Raw genomic sequence first — 19,758 nt, 5'->3', positions numbered from 1 at the left:
CATGGCCACGACTAGCACCCAGCCTTGGCGCCGCTGAGATGCATCGCTAAATCACCGCGCCCCGGCCCAAGCACCGCGACGCCAGCTGACGACTCTACCCAGCTGCGCTTGGGTGCCCAACGTCCCTGTGCCCGACGTCTCATCTATCTGCTTCACCGATTCTAGAATCGACATGTATGCAGGGGACACGACTGCAGATCAGAGCATAAGATAACACGCAACATATAACATAGCATTCTCTCCGCATTGGTATCGAACAACTACTGCAAACGGCGCCTCGTGGATATCTGAACCTCCCAATAACCCCACTGCCTGCCTATAACCTCCCAACATTGCGAAATCAAATTAGTCCATTTCCATGTCCATGCTCCTCACTTGAACGGGGGCTTGTCAGCCGCGCTCTCCTCCACGCTCGCCGCGCTCAATGGCTGCGAGCGCGCACCGCTGAGGTCGCCCGAGTGCGTCTTGCGCAGCGCCTGTCGCATCGTTTCAATTTGCACTGGCAGCTCTTCGCCCGACGCTGGGTGTGGGCTGCCGAGCACGACAGGTGACGTAGGACTCGCCGGTGACCGCGTGCGCGACAGATCTGCGTGCTTGGGCGAAGCCGCTCCGCTTGTGGTTGGGGGCGAAGACGCCGCAGACCGCACTGGCGAGGGCGATCGGTTCGCTGTCGACGAGAGGCTCATAAACTGCAGAGCCTCCGTCGACGTGGCGCCCAACACTTCCTGCCTGTCGTGCTCAACATGCTCTGCCTGCACCACGTCTGCGAATGAGATGAAGCTCAAGCGCCGGGGATCCGCCGTGTCCAGCGAGCCGTATCCGGGTGCTGAGTCTGGCACGTCAGCATGGCTGGACGCCACAGATTCTGTGTGAGGGAGAGGTGGCGAGTGCAGGGAGTCGGTTATGCTGCCCGCAACTGCGACGGCGGCTGGCTGATGCGCCGTGTGTGTTATAATCTCCACCTCGTCGGGGTTGAGGTGGTTGTCGGTAATGGCCAGGGACGTCGCATCCAGCGCGGGGGGTATGTGGTCCTCTGTCTTGATGTGGGCGGGCACGTCGGCTGAGGGCTCGGGCTCCTGTACATTGCGCTCGAAGATGAGCGACGAAGCGGGACTGTGAAGACCGGGCGACGTAGAGCGGATGCGCCGACCAGGAGATGCGCCAATGGGCAGCATGCGCGGGCTTCCTCGCGGCGATGCTCGTTGCTCGGGAGGTGACATTGGGGGCGAGGGGAGCAGTGTCGGAGTCGTGGTTGTTGATGCGCTCTCTGTTGGCTGTTTACCGGCCTCTGAATCCTTCTTCTTGCCCAGGCCCAGGAGCTTCTTTCCCTTGCTCAGGATGCTGCCATCGTCGGTCGACTTGGTCGCGCTCGATGCGGGTGCGACGGATGCGGGCGGGTTGGGCTGCTGAGGGGCTGCGGCTGCCGTGTTCGTTGCGCTCATGGTGATATCTGCTCTGTTCGTGTCGCAAAGTGGAAAACAGCGCAAGAGGCGAGATGAGCGCCCTATACAAGAAGCTGCGAGTCGGGCCTATGGCGAGCAATAAACCTGTCCCTGTGTCGTCACGCGGTGGCTATCGTCGCTTTCCAAGTTCAGGGAAGTTGCCGAGTGGGATACACCCTTGACCTTTAATCAACAGGCCTTGGGCTCTCTTGCGCTACAGTGAATGATATCAATAGACTCAGTGGTGTGAAGTGACAAGGTATTCAATCAGACTGTATAAGTGAAGTTTGTACGTAGTATAGCACTGCGCAGGTCTGTGTTGACAATCTCCTCTCCCTCGTACTTTGGGTTGTTGATCGTCACGGCGTGCTGACGTATGCCCAAGACCCTGAATGTGCCTGGGAGACTAGAACGCTTCCCCTAGCTCATCTCGCGCGCCCGCTGTCCAATGCCTTGCCAGTGCCCGCCAACAACAACGCCTTTCAACGTGCGACGAGTCTCGCTCAGGTTTCAGATCAAACGTTTACCATCATTTCCGCTCGCTGATCCAAATGCCAGTCTTCTATGCTTGGTGACGGCACAGTTCATTGGCACGCCTGGTCGCTCTCCGGATCCCCCCATGCGCATGCATGCAGGACATTCACGTTGAATGGCCTCTGCGCTTCCATCATGCTTCCACGCTTTTCTTCTCCGCGGTCCCCTCCATGTAGTCGAACCAAGTTCTTGTGATCGCTCACCAGGCCTCGATTACCATGTCTAACATCCCTGCTCCCGATCGAGAGTTTGACCTTGCGTCGACAGTTTATGGCAAAGCCCCAACAATCGGGCGAGTCTCGTGGACGCAGAATTTCTCACGGTTCATGCTTGGTTCTGACGCACTCGCAAGGCAAACTCGTCCAGTCAGCTCCAAGCCGCGCCGTTGGGCTGCTCGCTTCGTAGTGGCTGAACCCGCCAAACACCAACATCGGACTAGCCGCGGGTAATTACATTTATGGGGGGCCAGACACGGTATCATCCCTTGGTGGCATAGCATCATAAGCCGTCCCCGCCTCACGTATATGCTAAGTGCAAGGTCAAATCCTCATCATACCTCCCGAGTTGCAGGCATCATCCATCACGTTGAGAAGAGGCGCCCCAATACAAACCTGCAGAAAGCACGTGAACACGTTCGACCGCACCTCACTCCAGAACCTTGTTGAGATGAGAGCCGTCATCAACTGCGCCGCATCGGCTTTCGCCATTCTGGTTGGCCTACCACTTGTGCAAAGTTCATCGTCTGCGCCTGCATGACCTGACACGCAGGAGTCAGTAGATGCCGGTGTCAGCTCAGCAGCACAACCGAACTCCGTGAAGAAGTGGTACAACTCCCGGAAATAGTCATCAAGTTCAGCAGAAGGGTGAACGTACGCAGTAGCTAGATCGATTGGCCATCATCGCTCTCCATGGTTTCACTTCTCCAATATACAACATCCTAGCTGGAAGCTCAAGGCACTAATCACAGTGACTGTACCATCTGACAGATACCGATATGACATGGGTACAGACTGACGCCCATGGTGGTTGCCGGTCGTGGGGTATACGGATTTGCGGATGCCGAGAAACGCCCTGCTCGACTAGGTATTCGAGATGATCGTGGCGCTACCGAAGCGCAAGTCCCCAGCCCGTGGTTTACCTCGTGGCTCGCTAAGTGTACGGGTATTCCCAGTCTTTCGATTCATGATCAGCCCGTGCCGGGCATCGAAACGAGTCTTGGTGCTTCGTATCATACACTTGAGGGCACGTCGTCCATACACTCATTTACAAACGTCCATTCCATACTGCAAATACCGCTACAACGTCACTGTTCCGATGCCGGGCAAGAATGGGTGCAGTCAAGATGTTTAGCCCAAACGATCTACGGCCCACTATCGAAATCACAGCTTTCGTCCTGGTGGCCCTCTCGACAGTAGTGATCGCTATTCGGTTCGTTTTCTATACTCATTGTTCTACCCTTGTCCCATTGTGCTCATCAATATTAGGTTCTACGTGCGAGGATGGATCATCAGAAAGGTTAATCTAAGTGACTACTTAATGGCAACGGCATTAGTAAGTTGAAACCAAGTTGTGAACTGTCATATACTAATCGACCGTGGGTCTTCACTTGGGGGCTTTGCGCCTGCAACCATTATCAGTTCTTATTTGGTTCCGGGGTCGATTACAACCCAGGCGTCAGATCAAAGGTGAGAATAAGTGTTTTGAAGTATCGGACGTGCTACAGCAACATGCTAAGCAAACCACAAGGTCAAAGCAGAGCAGTCGAAATTGGACCGCTACGCTTTAGGTGCTGTGGCAACATGTAAGTAGCTGTGCTGGCAAACACAAGATCATCCTGACGGTTGGAAGGGTACGCATATCATATCGGTTATCAGTTCATAATGGGTCTCATCAAGCTCTCAATACTCGTCTGTAAGTACAATCCTTGACTATGTCGTCCAAATGCACGTCAATCTAATCCCTACACTTCCAGTCTACCTCGGCTTTGCAACCCAACGAACCTTTCGAAGACTAGTCCAGATATCGATCGTCATCGTCACCGCTGTTACGATCATCTTGATCTTTATTATCGCCTTTCAATGTCCCAAGAAGCCCTCTGTCGCTTTCGGCGCTGCTATATTGCGAGACAGGGGCTCCGTCTACTGTCTCGATTTAAGGATCATTCTCTACTGGCAAGCAGGCTGGAGTATCGCATCCGACGTCGTCATACTACTTCTTCCGATGCCACTTCTGTTTTCACTGCGCATGCGAACAGCCAAACGCCTATCAGTCATAGCCGTGTTTGCTGTGAGTCTTCTCATTCCCATAGCATCTGCAGTACGGCTTTGCGGGCTGAACCTCTGGGCCAATAGCGGATTACACGCTCGGTACTACGGGGGATACATCATCTTCTGGTAAGTGAAACTCGTACAGAACGTAGATCTGAGACAGCTACTGATAGCACTGTAGGTCCCAAGTCGAGATCAACACAGCCATCATCTGCGCATCAGCACCATCCATCCAACCTCTCTTCAAACGCATCTTGAACCGAATACTCGGCTTCCGCCAATCCCACAGCCCTTACTATTACTATGGGGCGCGCAGCTCGCTTCCCGGACTACCTGCCGTGGAAATCGACAGAGACTTGCGATTCCGTAGAGACAGCATTAGTACCCTGGAGATGCCGACGCGGGCTTGTTGTCCAGCCAAGGAAGTTGCAGATGACGGAGTTCGGGACCGAATTGCTATTGGTCATGCTGCGGAAGAGGAAGAACTCAGGGCGCGTATTCGTGCGCTTACAAGTCCGACGCCTGTGTTTGTTCGGCCTGTGTCGCTTTCTTCTGGACCGACAGTTCCTGACTCCAGTGTGCCGGCAATACCACCAGAAAATCCGCAAGGCTCTCTGCGCTGATCTGAGGTAGCATTTGAGACCTCACAATTTTGCAAGCGTGTAAGATTCGCTACGCGCAGAAAGCTCCAGGGCCAGAACTCAAAGCAGGCGCGCAACCATGAAGTCCTTACGCCCTGCCCAGCCATGCAATACAAGCCAAGACCGGATTTCACTGTTCATTGCGTGGGCAATCGCTTACCTGTCAGCGACCAACACCGCTCTCGTGGGCGAACCTGGTCCTCGGCTGAGATAAGCCGCCCCAGAACGTGGAGTTCAGTGTAACCATCGGTTACGCGATTAGTATTCGAGACAGCTGATTTGTCGACACTGTGATTATACCCCCGCGTCTAGGGGCATGTGCTTGGGACGAGGGGGGAATCGATATTCCTCATCCGTTGTATGGGGACGACAAGGGAGAAGGCGTCCAGATGAGAAACAGCCTTTGGGCCTTACATGCTGCTAGGGGGAGGAGACGCATGCGTCGGTACTGCTGCATGCTTTTGTGTGTCACGCATCATTCCAAATCGTGGCGCCGGCTCGAAGTCCGGTCATCGCGTAGACTGCAGGCGGCGTCGCGTCGCGTCGCGCTCGAGCTGAGCACTGATGGGTGGGTGGGGGAGGCGGAAGGGAGGTGGTGGAGGTCTCAAATGTCGATGGCGCCGACTTGGGGAATAGAGGCTTGATCATTGAGATTGTACCTGAGCATACGGTATGCTATCGATAGCTTTGATGATGATGCCGACTTAACCCCGATGACGCACCTATCGCCGAGCTACAGCTCTAGACCCACCTTCCTCAACGGTTCAGCCTCCTGTCTTCCTCCCCACCAGCTCTACAAGTCGGCGTTCAAACAAAAGCCCTACATCGCCGTCTCATCAAAGCTCCTCGCCGTCTTCGACGATGCGGCTCTGGTCCTGACTAACTCCAGATGGGGGATTTCTCGCGGCGGCTATGCTTTACCCAGGGACCCTGCATATACATTTCATGAGAAGGGTCTAGCGTCAAACCACGCTTCGATCTGACACTTATCGCACCACCAACAATCCACATCACAACATCCCTCAATGTCACGGTGATACTAACAGATACATTCATTAATGCGGATTGCTAGTAACGATCGCGATCTGGGAGTTTCCCTTTTCGAAAGCGCGGCTGTGGGGTTGCCGCTGCTTTTTGCTGCTTTGGATGGGTGGCAAAAGGTACCGATGCTCGCGGTTTGGATCGGAGGATGTGTTTATAGACGGCGGCGTGGAGATCGTGGGGTCCTCACGGATTGCGCGGTGCTTGGGGTTTTGTATGCCTGGTTGGCGAGAGAGAAATTGGTTGCGACTGTGTTGAAGAGTTGGAATGATTGGAGGGGCTGGGCTGAAGGGTTGCCTGGTACATATGCCGTTTTCAGCGTCGCAATACCGCTAGCTATCCTCGCGATTTCTCTATGGCGCAGTCTTCGCAGCAACGAGGATCCAATTGCGAACACGCCTGATATCAGTCGATGGAGATCTGATGTGGAAACGCCAAAGCCAAAGATCTTCCCGTGCCAAACGTCGCATGCTCGAATCTTTCCGAAGCGTCATGCTTTCGCATACTCATACCTTCAGTGCGGATTTCCCATCGTTCCAAGCGGAGCTAAATACCAGGGGATAGAGTTCGCAAGCGGAGATGACCAGACTTTGGGTAAATGGTGGTTGCGGATAAGAGCGGAGGATTATCTGGAACGAGGTGGCGGCGCGTCCGGATTCTACTGGAAACTGAGGTCGTACTTGCGGGCTCAGCATGTTGAAGATGCGGAATGGGAGTATGCCTACCTGGTGACGGCACCGCGCTTCTTGGGCTACGCATTCAATCCGGTTTCGTTCTGGTATATCTACGATCGCGAACATCAGCTTGTGAAGATGATACTCGAAGTCAACAACACATTCGGAGAAAGACGCATGTATCTGCTTGACGGCTCGAGTCCTGCCAGTCCGCCGCGCACATCTGATTCTGAACAAACGTCTGGATCCGAAGAACACGGACCGCAGATACCTATTCGGGCGAAGTCGAAATTTACCGATGTATGGATGAAAGATTTCCATGTTTCGCCGTTCAACTCTCGAAAAGGTTCGTATACGCTGAAGGCCCAAAACCCATTCCCTTCTGTGCATTACGAGAACCCTCTGATCGACAATACGATTACCCTCAAATCTTCGAAGGATCATGGGAAGCTTGTAGCTCGTCTCTTCTCTACTGGAAAGGCCATTGACCCGGATCAATTGGGTTTCCTCGGAACTCTGCGGTTCATCCTGAGCTGGTGGTGGGTAGGCTTCGTAACGTTCCCGCGCATCGTCAGAGAAGCTGGCAAGATCTTTTTCAAGAGGAAGTTGCACGTGTGGTTCCGGCCGGAGGTGCTAACGTCGAGCGTTGGTCGGTCTCCCACTTCCGCTGAGATGTAAGTACGCGTGAGGCACTACCCGAATGTAACTAACAATCCCAGAACACTCTACAAAGTATTCAGAAACTACCTACACGTACTCGTAAACCAAACCGAAGTAGACTTTTGCATCACGTTCAAGGCGTCGGTTCCCAACATCCCCACCGATAAGATCGCTACGACACACGTCCCTGGTCGAAACCGGCCATACAAGAACATCGAGATCCGTGTGCTTACGCCAGCTTTCTACTCGCGACTCATCCACTACACCTACATATCCGAGGCTATCGATCGCGAATGCATCTTCACCGACGAACGGAACAGGACATTATGGCTGTGCCGTCCCCAGCTCCTACCTCTGCTACTCTCAGAACGCTCGTCGATACGCCTCAAAGACGAGAACACGCCACCAGTTCGAAGAAGCTATCTCGATGAGCTGAGATGGTGGTTGCTCAAGAAGTTAAGGTGCCCACCCGCCGACCCTGCATACTCAGTCACGCCGCAAAATTCCGCGGTCAATGTAGATGATATCCGCGCCAGGCCATTCTCTGAGCTGGATAGATATGTCCGGGGTTACTTCGGGCAGCAGTACGCTTGTGAGTACCGGAGGACCGTTACCAAGCTTTTCTTGGCACAGCGCTTTTGTTTTGGGTTTACAGAGATAGTTGGGCTTGTGGATTTGGTGATCAGGATCTTGCTGTGTTATGTTGCTGCTCGGCAGCTGATGAGTTGGGGTGGCTCGACACCGGGATTGCTATCAGCTGAATGTCTAGAAGGTTTGGTGATGAGGAGGGATTGGTCGGCATGCTCCAATGCGCTTGCGATGGATTACTGGGGTTGGTGGTCGTTGGGGAAGAGCATGTTGGCGGTGTACTCGTGTCACATGTATGAATTCTTGAAGGGGTCCAGATGAAACAAAGATCACTCTCCTCTTTAACTACAATTCAACTAGTCAACATACTTCCCGAATAACGGTGATGCACATGGCGGTACAACGCCCAGCCACGAGCATTTGCCGGGATCGTCACTGCTGCCGAGCGAGCCTTATCCGAGATATTCCAGACGCAACAATGACACCACTCACGTGTTTTCCGAGAAAAAAGCGCCCTAAACAGCGAAGATGCCTGCTTGTGAAAGTCGCAGATCAATAGCGGTCCAGGCCTTTTCCGGACAGGATCAACCGAGGTAAAACCCGCGCGACGCTAGCGAACACGCGACCCCAGATTTTGGCGTGCGTCTTCACATGCACCAGAAAACCAGTAAGCGGAGGCACAAAACATCGACATGTGAAGCTGCAGCATACTGTCGCGTGTCATGCCGAACAGCATCTCCAGTGCATCGAGATGGGAACTGTGATATAGGAGTAGGAGGATAACGAAGGATGCAGCTCTGTCCAAACCGAGTTGACCCAAGACCATTGGCAAACGTCATCCCCGTCACGGTTCCGCTGGTCCCCCATCCCCACCCCGATCTACACTGGTCAGCCTTCCAAAACGTCAATTCCCCTTGGGCCGAGGGCAACGCAAAACAACGCTCGAGGCAAGTGCATGGCCAGCGCTAGACGTTGCTGCCAGCTTCCGAGGATGCAGCAGTCGGGCCAATGGTGCGTCCAGCCGGTCGTCCCCGAGCTCACTTGGGGTGCTGTGCTAGCCGTGCTGGTGTGAGTATGCTGATGGCTATGGTTATAAGGCGCTTGGCTTTCCCCCCAAAGGTTCCTGGCTCGGTAGACCGAGGCTAGAGTGCGTGTGGTGTCATTGCTGGTCATCTTTATCAAAGGACGAGCTTTCCCTCTAGTTTTTTGTTCACATTTCTTCAGACACACATCCGTCGTGTCGAGAATACCTAGCTTTTCTGTTGTTATTACGCATCTTGGACATCACTCATCATGGCGAACATTGACGCCGAGGACGCGCAGTTCCAGAAGGAAGTTCAGGAAGTTAAGCAGTGGTGGACGGACTCAAGATGGAGGTATACGAGGAGGCCGTTTACTGCTGAGGATATCGTTTCGAAGAGAGGTAACCTTAAGATCACCTACCCAAGCAATCACCAGTCGAAGAAACTCTGGGAGATTGTGGAAGGACGCTTCAAGGTATGGTAGTCATGCTACACTTCAAGCTTCAAGCTAACAATATGTAGAACAACGACGTCAGCTACACATACGGATGTCTTGACCCTGTCATGGTTACACAGATGGCGAAGTATCTAGATACAGTGTACGTTTCTGGATGGCAAGCATCCTCAACAGCTTCATCGACCGACGAGCCAGGTCCAGATCTAGCAGACTACCCCTATGTAAGCCACAGAAGTGAATGGTGATGGGTAACGAAAGCTAACGTACAAAAGACAACCGTCCCCAACAAAGTTGGTCACCTATTCATGGCCCAGCTTTTCCACGACCGAAAGCAACGCGAAGAACGCCTGACCACCGCGAAAGCCGACCGTGCGAAAGTCGCCAGTGTAGACTACCTACGACCGATTATCGCGGATGCCGATACTGGACATGGAGGTCTTACAGCTATCATGAAGCTCACGAAGCTGTTCATTGAGAAGGGTGCTGCGGGTATACATATCGAGGATCAAGCGCCAGGAACAAAGAAGTGCGGACATATGGCTGGAAAGGTGTTGGTTCCGATCAGCGAGCATATCAACCGTCTGGTCGCTATCAGGGCGCAGGCGGATATCATGGGTAAGACGATGAACCCTAAGCATCAGATTGGACATAGGCTGACATTCGAATGACAGGAACCGACCTACTTGCCGTTGCCAGAACCGACTCAGAAGCCGCCACCCTGATCACTTCTACCATCGACCCACGCGACCACCACTACATTCTAGGCTGCACAAACCCTGCCCTCCAGCCTCTGGGCGAGCTCATGTACGCCGCGGAACAAGCCGGCAAGACAGGCGCGGAGCTCCAAGCAATCGAAGATGCATGGACGAAGGAGGCCAACCTCAAACTATACCACGAGGCCGTAATCGACACGATAAACGCCGGTGTACATGTCGACAAGCAAAGCATGATCAACGAGTTCATGGAAAAGAGCAAGGGCAAGAGCAACTCAGAAGCTCGCGCCATCGCCGCAGGCCTGACCGGCGTAGATGTGTACTTCAACTGGGACGCCGCAAGGACGCGCGAGGGCTACTACAGGTACCAAGGCGGTTGCCAAACCGCCATCAACCGCGCCATCGCATACGCGCCCTACTGCGACATGATCTGGATGGAGTCAAAGCTGCCCGATTTCGCGCAGGCGAAAGAATTCGCTGATGGCGTCCATGCCGTTTGGCCCGAGCAGAAGTACGTCTTCTTCCACCCACTTCCCCTTACACGCACTAACAACACAACAGACTAGCATACAACCTCTCCCCCTCCTTCAACTGGAAAGCCGCCATGCCACGCGACGAGCAAGAAACCTACATTCAGCGCCTGGCCAAGCTGGGTTACTGCTGGCAGTTCATCACGCTCGCTGGTCTGCACCAGAGCGCGCTCATGGCCGATACGTTCTCCAAGGCGTATGCGAAGCAGGGTATGCGTGCGTACGGCGAGATTATCCAGGAGCCGGAAGCGGAGAACAAGGTCGATGTGCTTACGCATCAGAAGTGGAGTGGCGCGAATTATGTGGATAATTTGCTGAAGATGGTGTCGGGTGGTGTTAGTTCTACGGCGGCTATGGGCAAGGGTGTTACGGAGGATCAGTTTAAGTGAAGGGGTGTTGTGGGGGTTCATTAAGACGAAGCTTTTATGTCTCAGATTTCTGGGTTACTCAACATCTTGATCTGGTTCTAGCACCCCCATCTCATGGTATCGCGATCCGAGCGATTCACAATCTCTGACGTTCACACCAGACTTGTTGATAAGGAGTATGGTGATTCCAAAGACTTGCCACTGTGGAGACAATGCTATCACTGCGCCGGTGAATGCACGTTATGTCTACCATACAGGCTCCTATCACTTAATTCACGTTTGTTTCCTCTGTGGATTCCAAAATCATCTTTCACAGCTCCAGTGTCAAAGCTTTTCGCCTAACAAATGCGCAGGCTCACTATTCCACTCTACATTGAACACTGTGAAGGTTCCATCACCCTTTGAGTTGCTCATACCTTAGCGCCGCAACAATGCTGTCCTGAGTTGTGCAAAAACGGCACTTTGTCTGGTTCTCTTCGCCGCATCAGACCTGTGTTCACCAAGCAGCAGTTGAGAATTTAGACTTGAATCTACTACACCATGTCAGCGCAGAAAGAAATCGCAGGACCAGCAGAAGCTCCCGCAAACCCCACATCCTCATCATCTAGAAAAGAACGCAGCGACATGGCCCAACGTATCGAAAACGACAGAGAAAAGCAATGCCAATCGTACGGTCCACAAGTCTTCGAAGATGCTAGGGCTTTCGAAGCCTCCCTGGACAACGGAATACTCTTCACCCGCGCGTTCTTCGAAAAAGCAGCAGAGCAAATCGAGATAGTTCGTAAAGGCGATCCAAACATGCCATTGATGTTTTTACCGCGTGTACTAGGTAGTGGACGAGTGGAGAAGCGTGTCCCACCGTGTGCCTCGCCCGCGGTCAGCCTGAGTTTCAGCGGAAGCGGAGTCTTCATGGGTGCTTCTGACACGATGCGCCCAGCGTATCACATCAGGACTCCCAACCACCAGGATACTAAGTACGAATTTAGTGATACCAGGGCGCTGAAGCCCAATGACCTTCAGAATACATATCAGCAGGCGAGCCCGCGTTGCTCTACATCCGAGGAGTACAACGGAATCCCGAAAGTCCTCGAGACAAGTCTGCGACAAAGTAGGTTCTGGGTCATTGTACGAGAGCAGCTCGACGCTCTCACCGTAAAAGTCGACAACATTGTTTGTGTAGCGCTCGGAACCATACACGGAACAGAGGAGGAAGGCAGAAAGGAAGATACTTCAGCTACACAGCACGTCCTCGCCTGCACCATCTCGACCTACCTATCGCAGCGATACGCCGCCACTTCTACCACGTCCTCCACACCAACGCCTATTCCAATAGTAGCCCGCGACACGGCCTATAAACGCGAAGATATGGTCATGCTTTCTCAGTGCAACCCTCCCATTACGGTGGTATCAGAGCCATACCAATACCTCTCCATCGCGCCCTCTACGCTCTTACTAAGCCTCTACCAGCCCGCTTTTCTACCGGTCTTCCAGGTCGCTGCGGACATGTGTTTTCCGACAAGTCCCGCGGCAATCATCACTGCAGAGATAATGAGCCATCCGTGGCATAAGGAGGGGAAGATCATGGCGCTCGATACTTGGACCCCGCGAGTTGGACGGATGCTGGAGTGTATGAATGCGACGTGGCTGGGTCGGGAGTTTGCAGATGATTGTCCGACGCCAGATGGCGAGGGAAGGTTCGAAAATTCTTGCGACCTCATCGATGATTGGGGAAAGGGCTTGACGTTTTATGCGCGGAAAGAGTAGGCTCTTCGTTGCTGTGTCGGCGTGCTTTTTGGACCTCTCCTATTGGATTGTGTCCTTTCCCCTGATTGTTGCGAGGGTTGTAGTAGACTTGTCTTGTTCCGACGCTGTTTGTCTTGTTGTATATCAAAGATACACATGAACTGTAACGCGGGCGCTTACTCATAATTTCAATGTTAAGCAATCAATTAAAGAGCTCAGAGTTGTTCGTATAGTGAGGTGAGGATCATCGCTTTTGGGCCCAGGAGCTGCTATCAAACGCTTATTAAGGTTCTCAGCCAGCCATGATATGGCCGGGAGCTGCCCAATAGGCCATGGTGTCGCCAAGAGGAGGACAACATGGTGCTCTGAGATATATATGCCATCGGTTCCCTTTTCATCTCCTGCATCTCTTTCATATGCATCGATTGTCGCGACAGATCTTTTGCCGTTTTCTTTTTATTCCGAGATGATTGCTCTTGTAGAGCCCTGAGCTGGTCTCGTTATCTCTCCAGCTATCGGCTGCTCCGTGCGTCAGGCACAAGCTCCCCGTTTTCAGGGACCTCGGCGCCGCATGCCGTGCTATCGGCCGTCAATCTCGACACCCGAAATGACCTGCCCAGATCGCACGAAGCGGGGTTCCTGAAGGAAGAGGCGACGATGACAAACCTCACGAGGGCTTTTGAGTGTTCCGCGATACACCGTGGATCCTAAACGGCCACAGAACGGGTCTCATGCGGGTCGCGCAGCCGGACATGGCCACCTTCCTAATGAGCATCCATCCGGCTTTCTTGGCGAGCGTGATCTTGCCTCCGCCGGCATCCACCCGCATGAGTTCTCTCTCCAATTGCGCTGCGGAAACCTCGCAATTGAGCGCCACTATCAGGCGTGCCCAGACGCCGCCCAGGACTCGACCGGAATGAAGCAGGCATTGGCGCGGCTTGTCTTTACCAGCTGCTTGATCAAGCATGAAGAGTGGAGAAGCCATGGGCGAATGATATGAGCTTGTTCATATTGAGCTGCTTGGCAGACAGGGCGTTGATTGCGAGTCCACGCGATGGCCGCAGAATTGGTTGACGGAACAGGTCCACGGAATCTGTGCATGGCGACGCATGCACGACCTGACGATCGCTGCAACAGAGATCTATAAAGGGCACGTTCCGCACTCCAGAGAGAGGACACGCCGCAGCTTGCTTCTACCATCTCAAACACTCGAGATAGAGCAGATTTGTCAATATGAGGGTTACTCTCGGTCTCGCTGCGCTCGCCGTTGGTGCTGCAGCCGTCCCTACGGCGGAAATCAGGCAACGCCAGGATGGTCACAATGCCAAGCCATGCCCCAAGAAGCCTCTGGTCACGAAGGTATGAACTTCAACCCCCAACAGTCGCGTTGAAACTATGCTAATGATCATTGTAGGCAGCTCTCCAGAAGGACATCACCATCAAGAAGTTGATGAGGGGTGCTCAGCAGCTTGAGGACTTTGCCTACAGCTACCCAGCCCGTAACAGGATCATGGGAGGAGAGGCTCACAATGACACCGTCAACTGGCTGAAGAACGAGCTCGAGTCTACTTCATACTACGATGTCACGCTCCAGCCTTTCTCCAACTATGTCATGCTGAACGGCACGCTCAACAAGTTCACCATCGACGGACGTATGATCAACTCCACGATTCTTGAGTACTCAGCCTCTACCGATGGGCTCGTCACCGCACCCATCGTTCCCGTCAACAACCTCGGTTGCGAGGCGTCTGACTTTCCCGCGGAAGTATCCGGCAGCATCGCACTCATCTCGCGCGGTGAATGTGAGTTTGGACTGAAGTCTGCTCTTGCTGGAAGCGCTGGCGCCGTAGCTGCTATCATCTACAACAACGTTGCTGGCACTATCAGCGCAACTCTTGGCCCCCCTCCCCGCCCGGAGGGTGACTACGTTGCGAGTGTTACTCTGTCTCAGGCAGAGGGCCAGGCAATCATTTCCAAGGTCGCAGGCGGTGCTACTGTCACCGGCGAGTTGGACGTTTTGACCGACGTCCAAATCATCACCACGAACAACGTCCTTGCTACCAGCAAGTGCGGTGACAAGGACAACCAGCTTTGGCTTGGTGCTCACACTGACTCTGTTGGTGCTGGCCCTGGAATCAACGACGATGGCTCGGGAACCGTTGCCATCCTGAACGTCGCTAAGTCGCTTGCTAAGTACAACGTCAAGAACGCTGTTAGCTTCGGCTTCTGGTCTGGCGAGGAGTCCGGTCTTCTCGGCTCCACCTTCTTCGTCGAGAGCCTCTCTCCTGCGGCAGCTCTTGACATTCGCGCATACCTCAACTTCGACATGATTGCGTCTCCAAACTACGTCCACCAGATCTACGACGGTGACGGCAGCGCATACGGTCTGAGTGGACCCGCTGGAAGCGACCAGATTGAGACTTTCTTCGAGGGTTACTTCAAGGATCTCAACATCTCCAGCAACGCTACCGAGTTCAACGGCCGTTCCGACTACGGTCCTTTCCTTGACGCCAACATCCCCGCAGGTGGTACCACCACTGGTGCTGATGAGGTCAAGACCATCGAGGAGCAGGCTATCTGGGGTGGAGTCGCAGGAGAGATCCTTGACCAGAACTACCACCAGGCTGCCGACAATGTCACCAACCTCAACGAGGGAGCTTGGCTCCTACACTCTCGCGGTATTGCTGCCGCGGTTGCCAACTACGCTCTCTCATGGGAGGGTTTCCCAGCCCGGGTGCCCGTCAACGGCACCGCGAAGAGGAGCGTCCGTGAGCCTCACGTTCACAGGGGCGTCAAGGGCGCGAAGGTCACTTTGAGCCTGTTGTAAGCTCGCGGTGATGCAGCTTTGTATATAGTCAACAATGATGATGTCAACGACAACATGAATAATACATTTCAATCACACATCCACTTTGTCTTGATACACGTGTAGCTGGTCACATTTTGACGCAACCAAAGTATCTGACAAGCTACAACATCAAATTTCGTACAAAAAAACGGAACATAGACGTCAGCTTTGTAGTGTCGTCTTACTGTAGCGCTGAGCCTCATCCTCATGTCAGCCGCCGAACCTGCACAGCCCCCACAGCCATGTCAATCGGCTAAGCGGCTCGCGAAAGCTGCTAACCGCGACACCGCCGCTGAGCCGCACGCGTGTGGAAATGAGGCTTATTGCGATCAGCTGAAGTGCAGATAATGGGAGCCTACTTTTGGTTTAGACGTATATGTATCGCGTTTGGGACGCGTTCGTGTGGGTTGTTGATTCTTGGGCCTTGACTGTCAACAACGATCCCCAAACCTCTCGATATCTCTACCAGTACCAACCAATGCACTAACAACAGCTTTCACTGCTGTGCAGACTCTCGATATTTCAAGATCCTGAGATAATCGCCGTCCCGCGTGTGTTTCGGGCGTCAACGACGTGACAAAACAAAGGGTTGCCTGAACGAGGCTGTGCCCACCGCGCGACGCTTTTGATCACCGCGCCTCCAGGACATAGGGATACACACATCACGCCGCAATCCTCTGGTCCTTGGTTCCTCCAGCTTTTCGCGACTTTAAAACCCCTAAACCTCCATTGGAAGAAAACCCCCAGAGAATCAAGAAATCAGGAGTGGATAGAAATCATGGACCACAACAGCCCATGCTACGAGCCCTTCCCAGCCCTAGATTCCGCCCCCACAACCCCACAACACGACCATGATGCGCCTATACCCTCAACCTCAGATATCGCCACATCAACATCAACATCAGAGCCCTTCTCAGTCCACTACGAAGGACCCCTCTACACAGAAATAAACATCCCACTCCCCCGTATCACAACACCACGCACCACATCTCCATCTCCACCAACCCACCCATCACCACCAACCAACCCCTCCGTCTCCTCCCCACCCGAAAAACAACGCGGACGCTCCCGCACACTCTCCTCACTATCTCCCTTCCGCCATCACAGCTCCTCATCCGCATCTACATCTACGTCAGTAACATCGCCAACCTCACCGACCTCCCCTTTCTCCAACACCAGCGACCGGAACAGCGAAGACTGGCCGCGCATCCGCAAAGACGTCGTAAAATCGCGAGAAGTAAATGCGATGATGAATCTATGGCATCATGGTAAAAGGGGGCGGAGCGGCACGATCGATGCGTTGGCGGTTGTGCCTGCGGTTTTGGTGTTGAGTGCGGAATTGTTTACGCCGGGGGGTGAGGAGGTAGGGGAGGGGAATGGGAGGAGGAAGGATAGTGGGGTGGGGAGGTGGGAGGAGGGTATTAGATAGGTTGTTGGATGAAGGGGTTGGAGAGGATAAAGAGGTGGTGTGATGGGTGTTGTACGAAGTAGATCTGTGTGTTGTATTTGTACGGTAATGCTTTGGGATGGGCAGTATGGGTTTTTGTTGGAAACAACGAGGCTTCGTCTATAGGGTCATGATTGTACCACGGCATGAGGGTTTAATATAGACAGAGGACGCTGGTGTGCTTTAGCATCATGGTGGATAATGAGCCAAGGAAAAGAATCACCCTCGACGATCGGGAGAGCATGTTCGTAGATGATAGTTCGTAGTCTGATGTTACATAGAGCAGCCACTGCAAAGAAAGATAGTCACAGCAGTATCGACACAAGTGAGACGAGACAGGACACCCAACATTCTATTTTGGACCCGGCCATAAAACACACAGAGTCATATGAATACTCAAGTTTTATAAAGAACAACCTCCCCAACGCCAGTCCATGCACGTATGCTCATAATGCAGGTACAGGTATTTGATATACTGCTCCTCAGCAGTCTATAAACATAAAGGCACGATAAAGACACCCCTCATGTCCATATTCCCAATGAGCGCAGTCGACAGAGAGTGTGATCTTTGACAAACCAGCAACTCTATCGACCCAGTTTTTCTTTCCTACTTTTCGCAAGTGTACTCCGTGACAGAATCTGAGCGTAGCATAGCGGGGCAGATAGCACGGTCTCCCAAGAAACGGATACTACATGAGTACAGGTACTAACTGTAGTCGAACAGCACGCTAATGCTCTCGCCGTGGTGGACGCGTCGAATAGCCTACAGCATGTCAGTATAAGTCTTGAAATCGGTGGATGGGCCTGAATGTACCTCAGCAAACACGTTGCCGACCTCGAGGACCTCCAACTTGGGGCACCGGCTCTTGTGATCCTCCTGGGGCACCGTGTTGGTCACAATGACTTTGTCCAGTGCACTAGCGTTGATGCGCTCGATAGCATCTCCACTCAGGATACCGTGTGTAATGAGCGCAATCACCTGCGTAGCGCCCTCCTTTTTCAGGAGTTTTGCCGCGCGGGTAATGGTGTTGGATGTATCCGCCAAGTCGTCGACCAAGATAGTTGTGCGCTCCCGAACGTCTCCCACCAACATCATGGTCGCGTTCTGTCGGTCGTTGATCTGGGTGGGGCGGCGCTCCTTGTGGATAAGCGCAAAGGGCATGCCGAGGGCGTCGGCAATGGCGGTCGCGCGCTTCGCACCTCCAGCGTCGGGAGAAACTACCACAGCTTGTTGGTAATTCGGGATGTTGAACTGGATGTATTTGCGGAGGAGATGGCGGCCGTACAAGTTGTCCACGGGGATGTCAAAGAAGCCCTGGTATTGGGGATCTAGGAGTTTGTTAGCTCAGCCATCTCAGGTCCTCCAAGATGGTACGTACCGTGGAGATCCATCGTGATAACGTGGTCGGCGCCAGCGCAAGTCAGAAGGTCCGCAATAAGGGTACCGGCCTGAGCGACCCATTGGCGGTATCCAACCTGAGGCTCGAAGGCAGGAGGCTTTGTAGTTGTCGGCGCGCGCGTGATGCCGGGTGTTGGAGCAACTGAGCCGTTGGTGCCGTTGGCTCCATGGTCACCATTGAAGTATGCGCCCTTGTCGGATTTGCCGGAACCGCTCGAGTCGAGCGTCTCGGTGCGCTTGATGCCATTCTGCTTGACCGGGCTTGTAGGATCGGTGCGGCCGCCGTTGCGCTCGTCGAGCTTCATCCTACTGAGCTGGTGGTGCAGCGCGGCCGAGCCATTGGTGAGACCTGCGCTTTCCGCCTGCCCAGGGAAGGGCGTCTGAGGTCGCGAATCGAACGTGTACGTGCCGGTCCTCGAGCGCGTGCCAGGCACCTTGGAGAGGGGCGCGCCGGTCTTGTTGTAGGGAATGTCCGACTGGCGCGAGTAGGGGAAGAGAGGCAGGACGGCGGTGATGCGCTTGGCCGAGGCGGTGCGGCAGGCCGAAATGGTAATGAGAAGTCTGGAGGACGGTCAGGCACTTCACTCAACTACACCATGAGGATGGGCCTACTCCATCAGATGGTCGTTGACTGCGCGCAACACGAGACATTAGCGGGGTTCTTCACATATCGCAGAGCACGCGGGCGTCGTGTTCCGTCCCAAGTGCGCTGCAGTACCACTGCGGCTAGGAATGCGCGCGCGACCTGCACGAGGGCTTCGTACCTTTACCGCCGCCGGACTGGATGATGAAGACATCCTTTCCTCGTACACTCTCCTCGATCTCGACACGCGTCTCACCACCCTTGAACTTGTCGAGGAGCACCTTGGCCTTGGGTATGCCGAGGTGGTTGCAGATGGTCCTATCGCCCAGTTAGTCACAGCCATGGCCCGCTTCTCGGCGCGTCGACTTACTCGGTGAGCTGCGGGTGGGAGCTGCCGCCCAGGACCACAATGTTCCTCATGTTGACGGCTGGTGGAGGTGGTGGGGTCGTGTGCTAACTTCGCGGCGGGCAGTATAGCAAGAGGAGATTAGTGAAGGAAGGAGGGCCCTCGCGGAGAAATTCCTCTTATCGATAATGGAAAAGATTTAGTTCCAAGTTAACTTTAAGGTTCCGCCCTGGTAATGCTTGGGTGGAGCAGTCGCAGCTCAGGCAGCTCAGGAATTGGGCAGCATGGTGAAAGATGGATGTCTGTCGTCACGGGCCAGAGAGGTTTTCGCTCCTTCGGCTGTTGCACTTTTTCTGCCGAGCCCATGTCGCCATCCAACGCACCTCAAAGCTTCTAGAGCGCGGCATGGCTGCAGTCTGCACGGCATACATACCATAGTGAGCACACCGGATGAA

General features: G+C 53.9%; 6 protein-coding genes across 6 annotated transcripts; 4 read left to right on the top strand and 2 right to left on the bottom strand.

Moving 5' to 3' along the window:
- Positions 1–371: 371 nt before the first annotated feature.
- On the bottom strand, positions 372–1,442 carry J4E86_005779 (uncharacterized protein; the record flags this gene model as incomplete). The annotated part of the gene is made up of 1 exon (XM_051446311.1): positions 372–1,442. The coding sequence occupies one exon, from the start codon at positions 1,440–1,442 to the stop codon at positions 372–374; it is 1,071 nt and encodes a 356-aa protein (XP_051303078.1).
- A 5,295-nt stretch (positions 1,443–6,737) lies between these two features.
- Positions 6,738–7,695, top strand: J4E86_005778 (uncharacterized protein; the record flags this gene model as incomplete). Its single annotated transcript, XM_051446310.1, has 3 exons — positions 6,738–7,273; positions 7,340–7,484; positions 7,669–7,695. 3 exons carry the CDS (start codon positions 6,738–6,740, stop codon positions 7,693–7,695), a joined length of 708 nt encoding a protein of 235 aa, XP_051303077.1.
- A 1,445-nt stretch (positions 7,696–9,140) lies between these two features.
- Positions 9,141–10,958, top strand: ICL1 (isocitrate lyase 1; the record flags this gene model as incomplete). The annotated part of the gene is made up of 5 exons (XM_051446309.1): positions 9,141–9,344; positions 9,392–9,547; positions 9,599–9,941; positions 9,998–10,550; positions 10,601–10,958. 5 exons carry the CDS (start codon positions 9,141–9,143, stop codon positions 10,956–10,958), a joined length of 1,614 nt encoding a protein of 537 aa, XP_051303076.1.
- A 519-nt stretch (positions 10,959–11,477) lies between these two features.
- On the top strand, positions 11,478–12,701 carry J4E86_005776 (uncharacterized protein; the record flags this gene model as incomplete). The annotated part of the gene is made up of 1 exon (XM_051446308.1): positions 11,478–12,701. The coding sequence occupies one exon, from the start codon at positions 11,478–11,480 to the stop codon at positions 12,699–12,701; it is 1,224 nt and encodes a 407-aa protein (XP_051303075.1).
- Positions 12,702–13,913: 1,212 nt separating this feature from the next.
- On the top strand, positions 13,914–15,507 carry J4E86_005775 (uncharacterized protein; the record flags this gene model as incomplete). Its single annotated transcript, XM_051446307.1, has 2 exons — positions 13,914–14,039; positions 14,095–15,507. The coding sequence occupies 2 exons, from the start codon at positions 13,914–13,916 to the stop codon at positions 15,505–15,507; spliced, it is 1,539 nt and encodes a 512-aa protein (XP_051303074.1).
- Positions 15,508–17,681: 2,174 nt separating this feature from the next.
- On the bottom strand, positions 17,682–19,377 carry J4E86_005774 (uncharacterized protein; the record flags this gene model as incomplete). Its single annotated transcript, XM_051446306.1, has 6 exons — positions 17,682–17,738; positions 17,790–18,304; positions 18,355–18,935; positions 18,987–19,005; positions 19,139–19,275; positions 19,328–19,377. 6 exons carry the CDS (start codon positions 19,375–19,377, stop codon positions 17,682–17,684), a joined length of 1,359 nt encoding a protein of 452 aa, XP_051303073.1.
- Between the last annotated feature and the right edge of the window lie 381 nt (positions 19,378–19,758).

This window comes from Alternaria arbusti (genome assembly GCF_024043155.1).
Source record: "Alternaria arbusti strain BMP 1465 chromosome Unknown scaffold_6, whole genome shotgun sequence".
Taxonomy (NCBI): Eukaryota; Fungi; Ascomycota; class Dothideomycetes; order Pleosporales; family Pleosporaceae; genus Alternaria; species Alternaria arbusti.
Note: the sequence above shows the minus strand (reverse complement) of the source record. Positions and strands in the feature narration are given on the sequence as shown.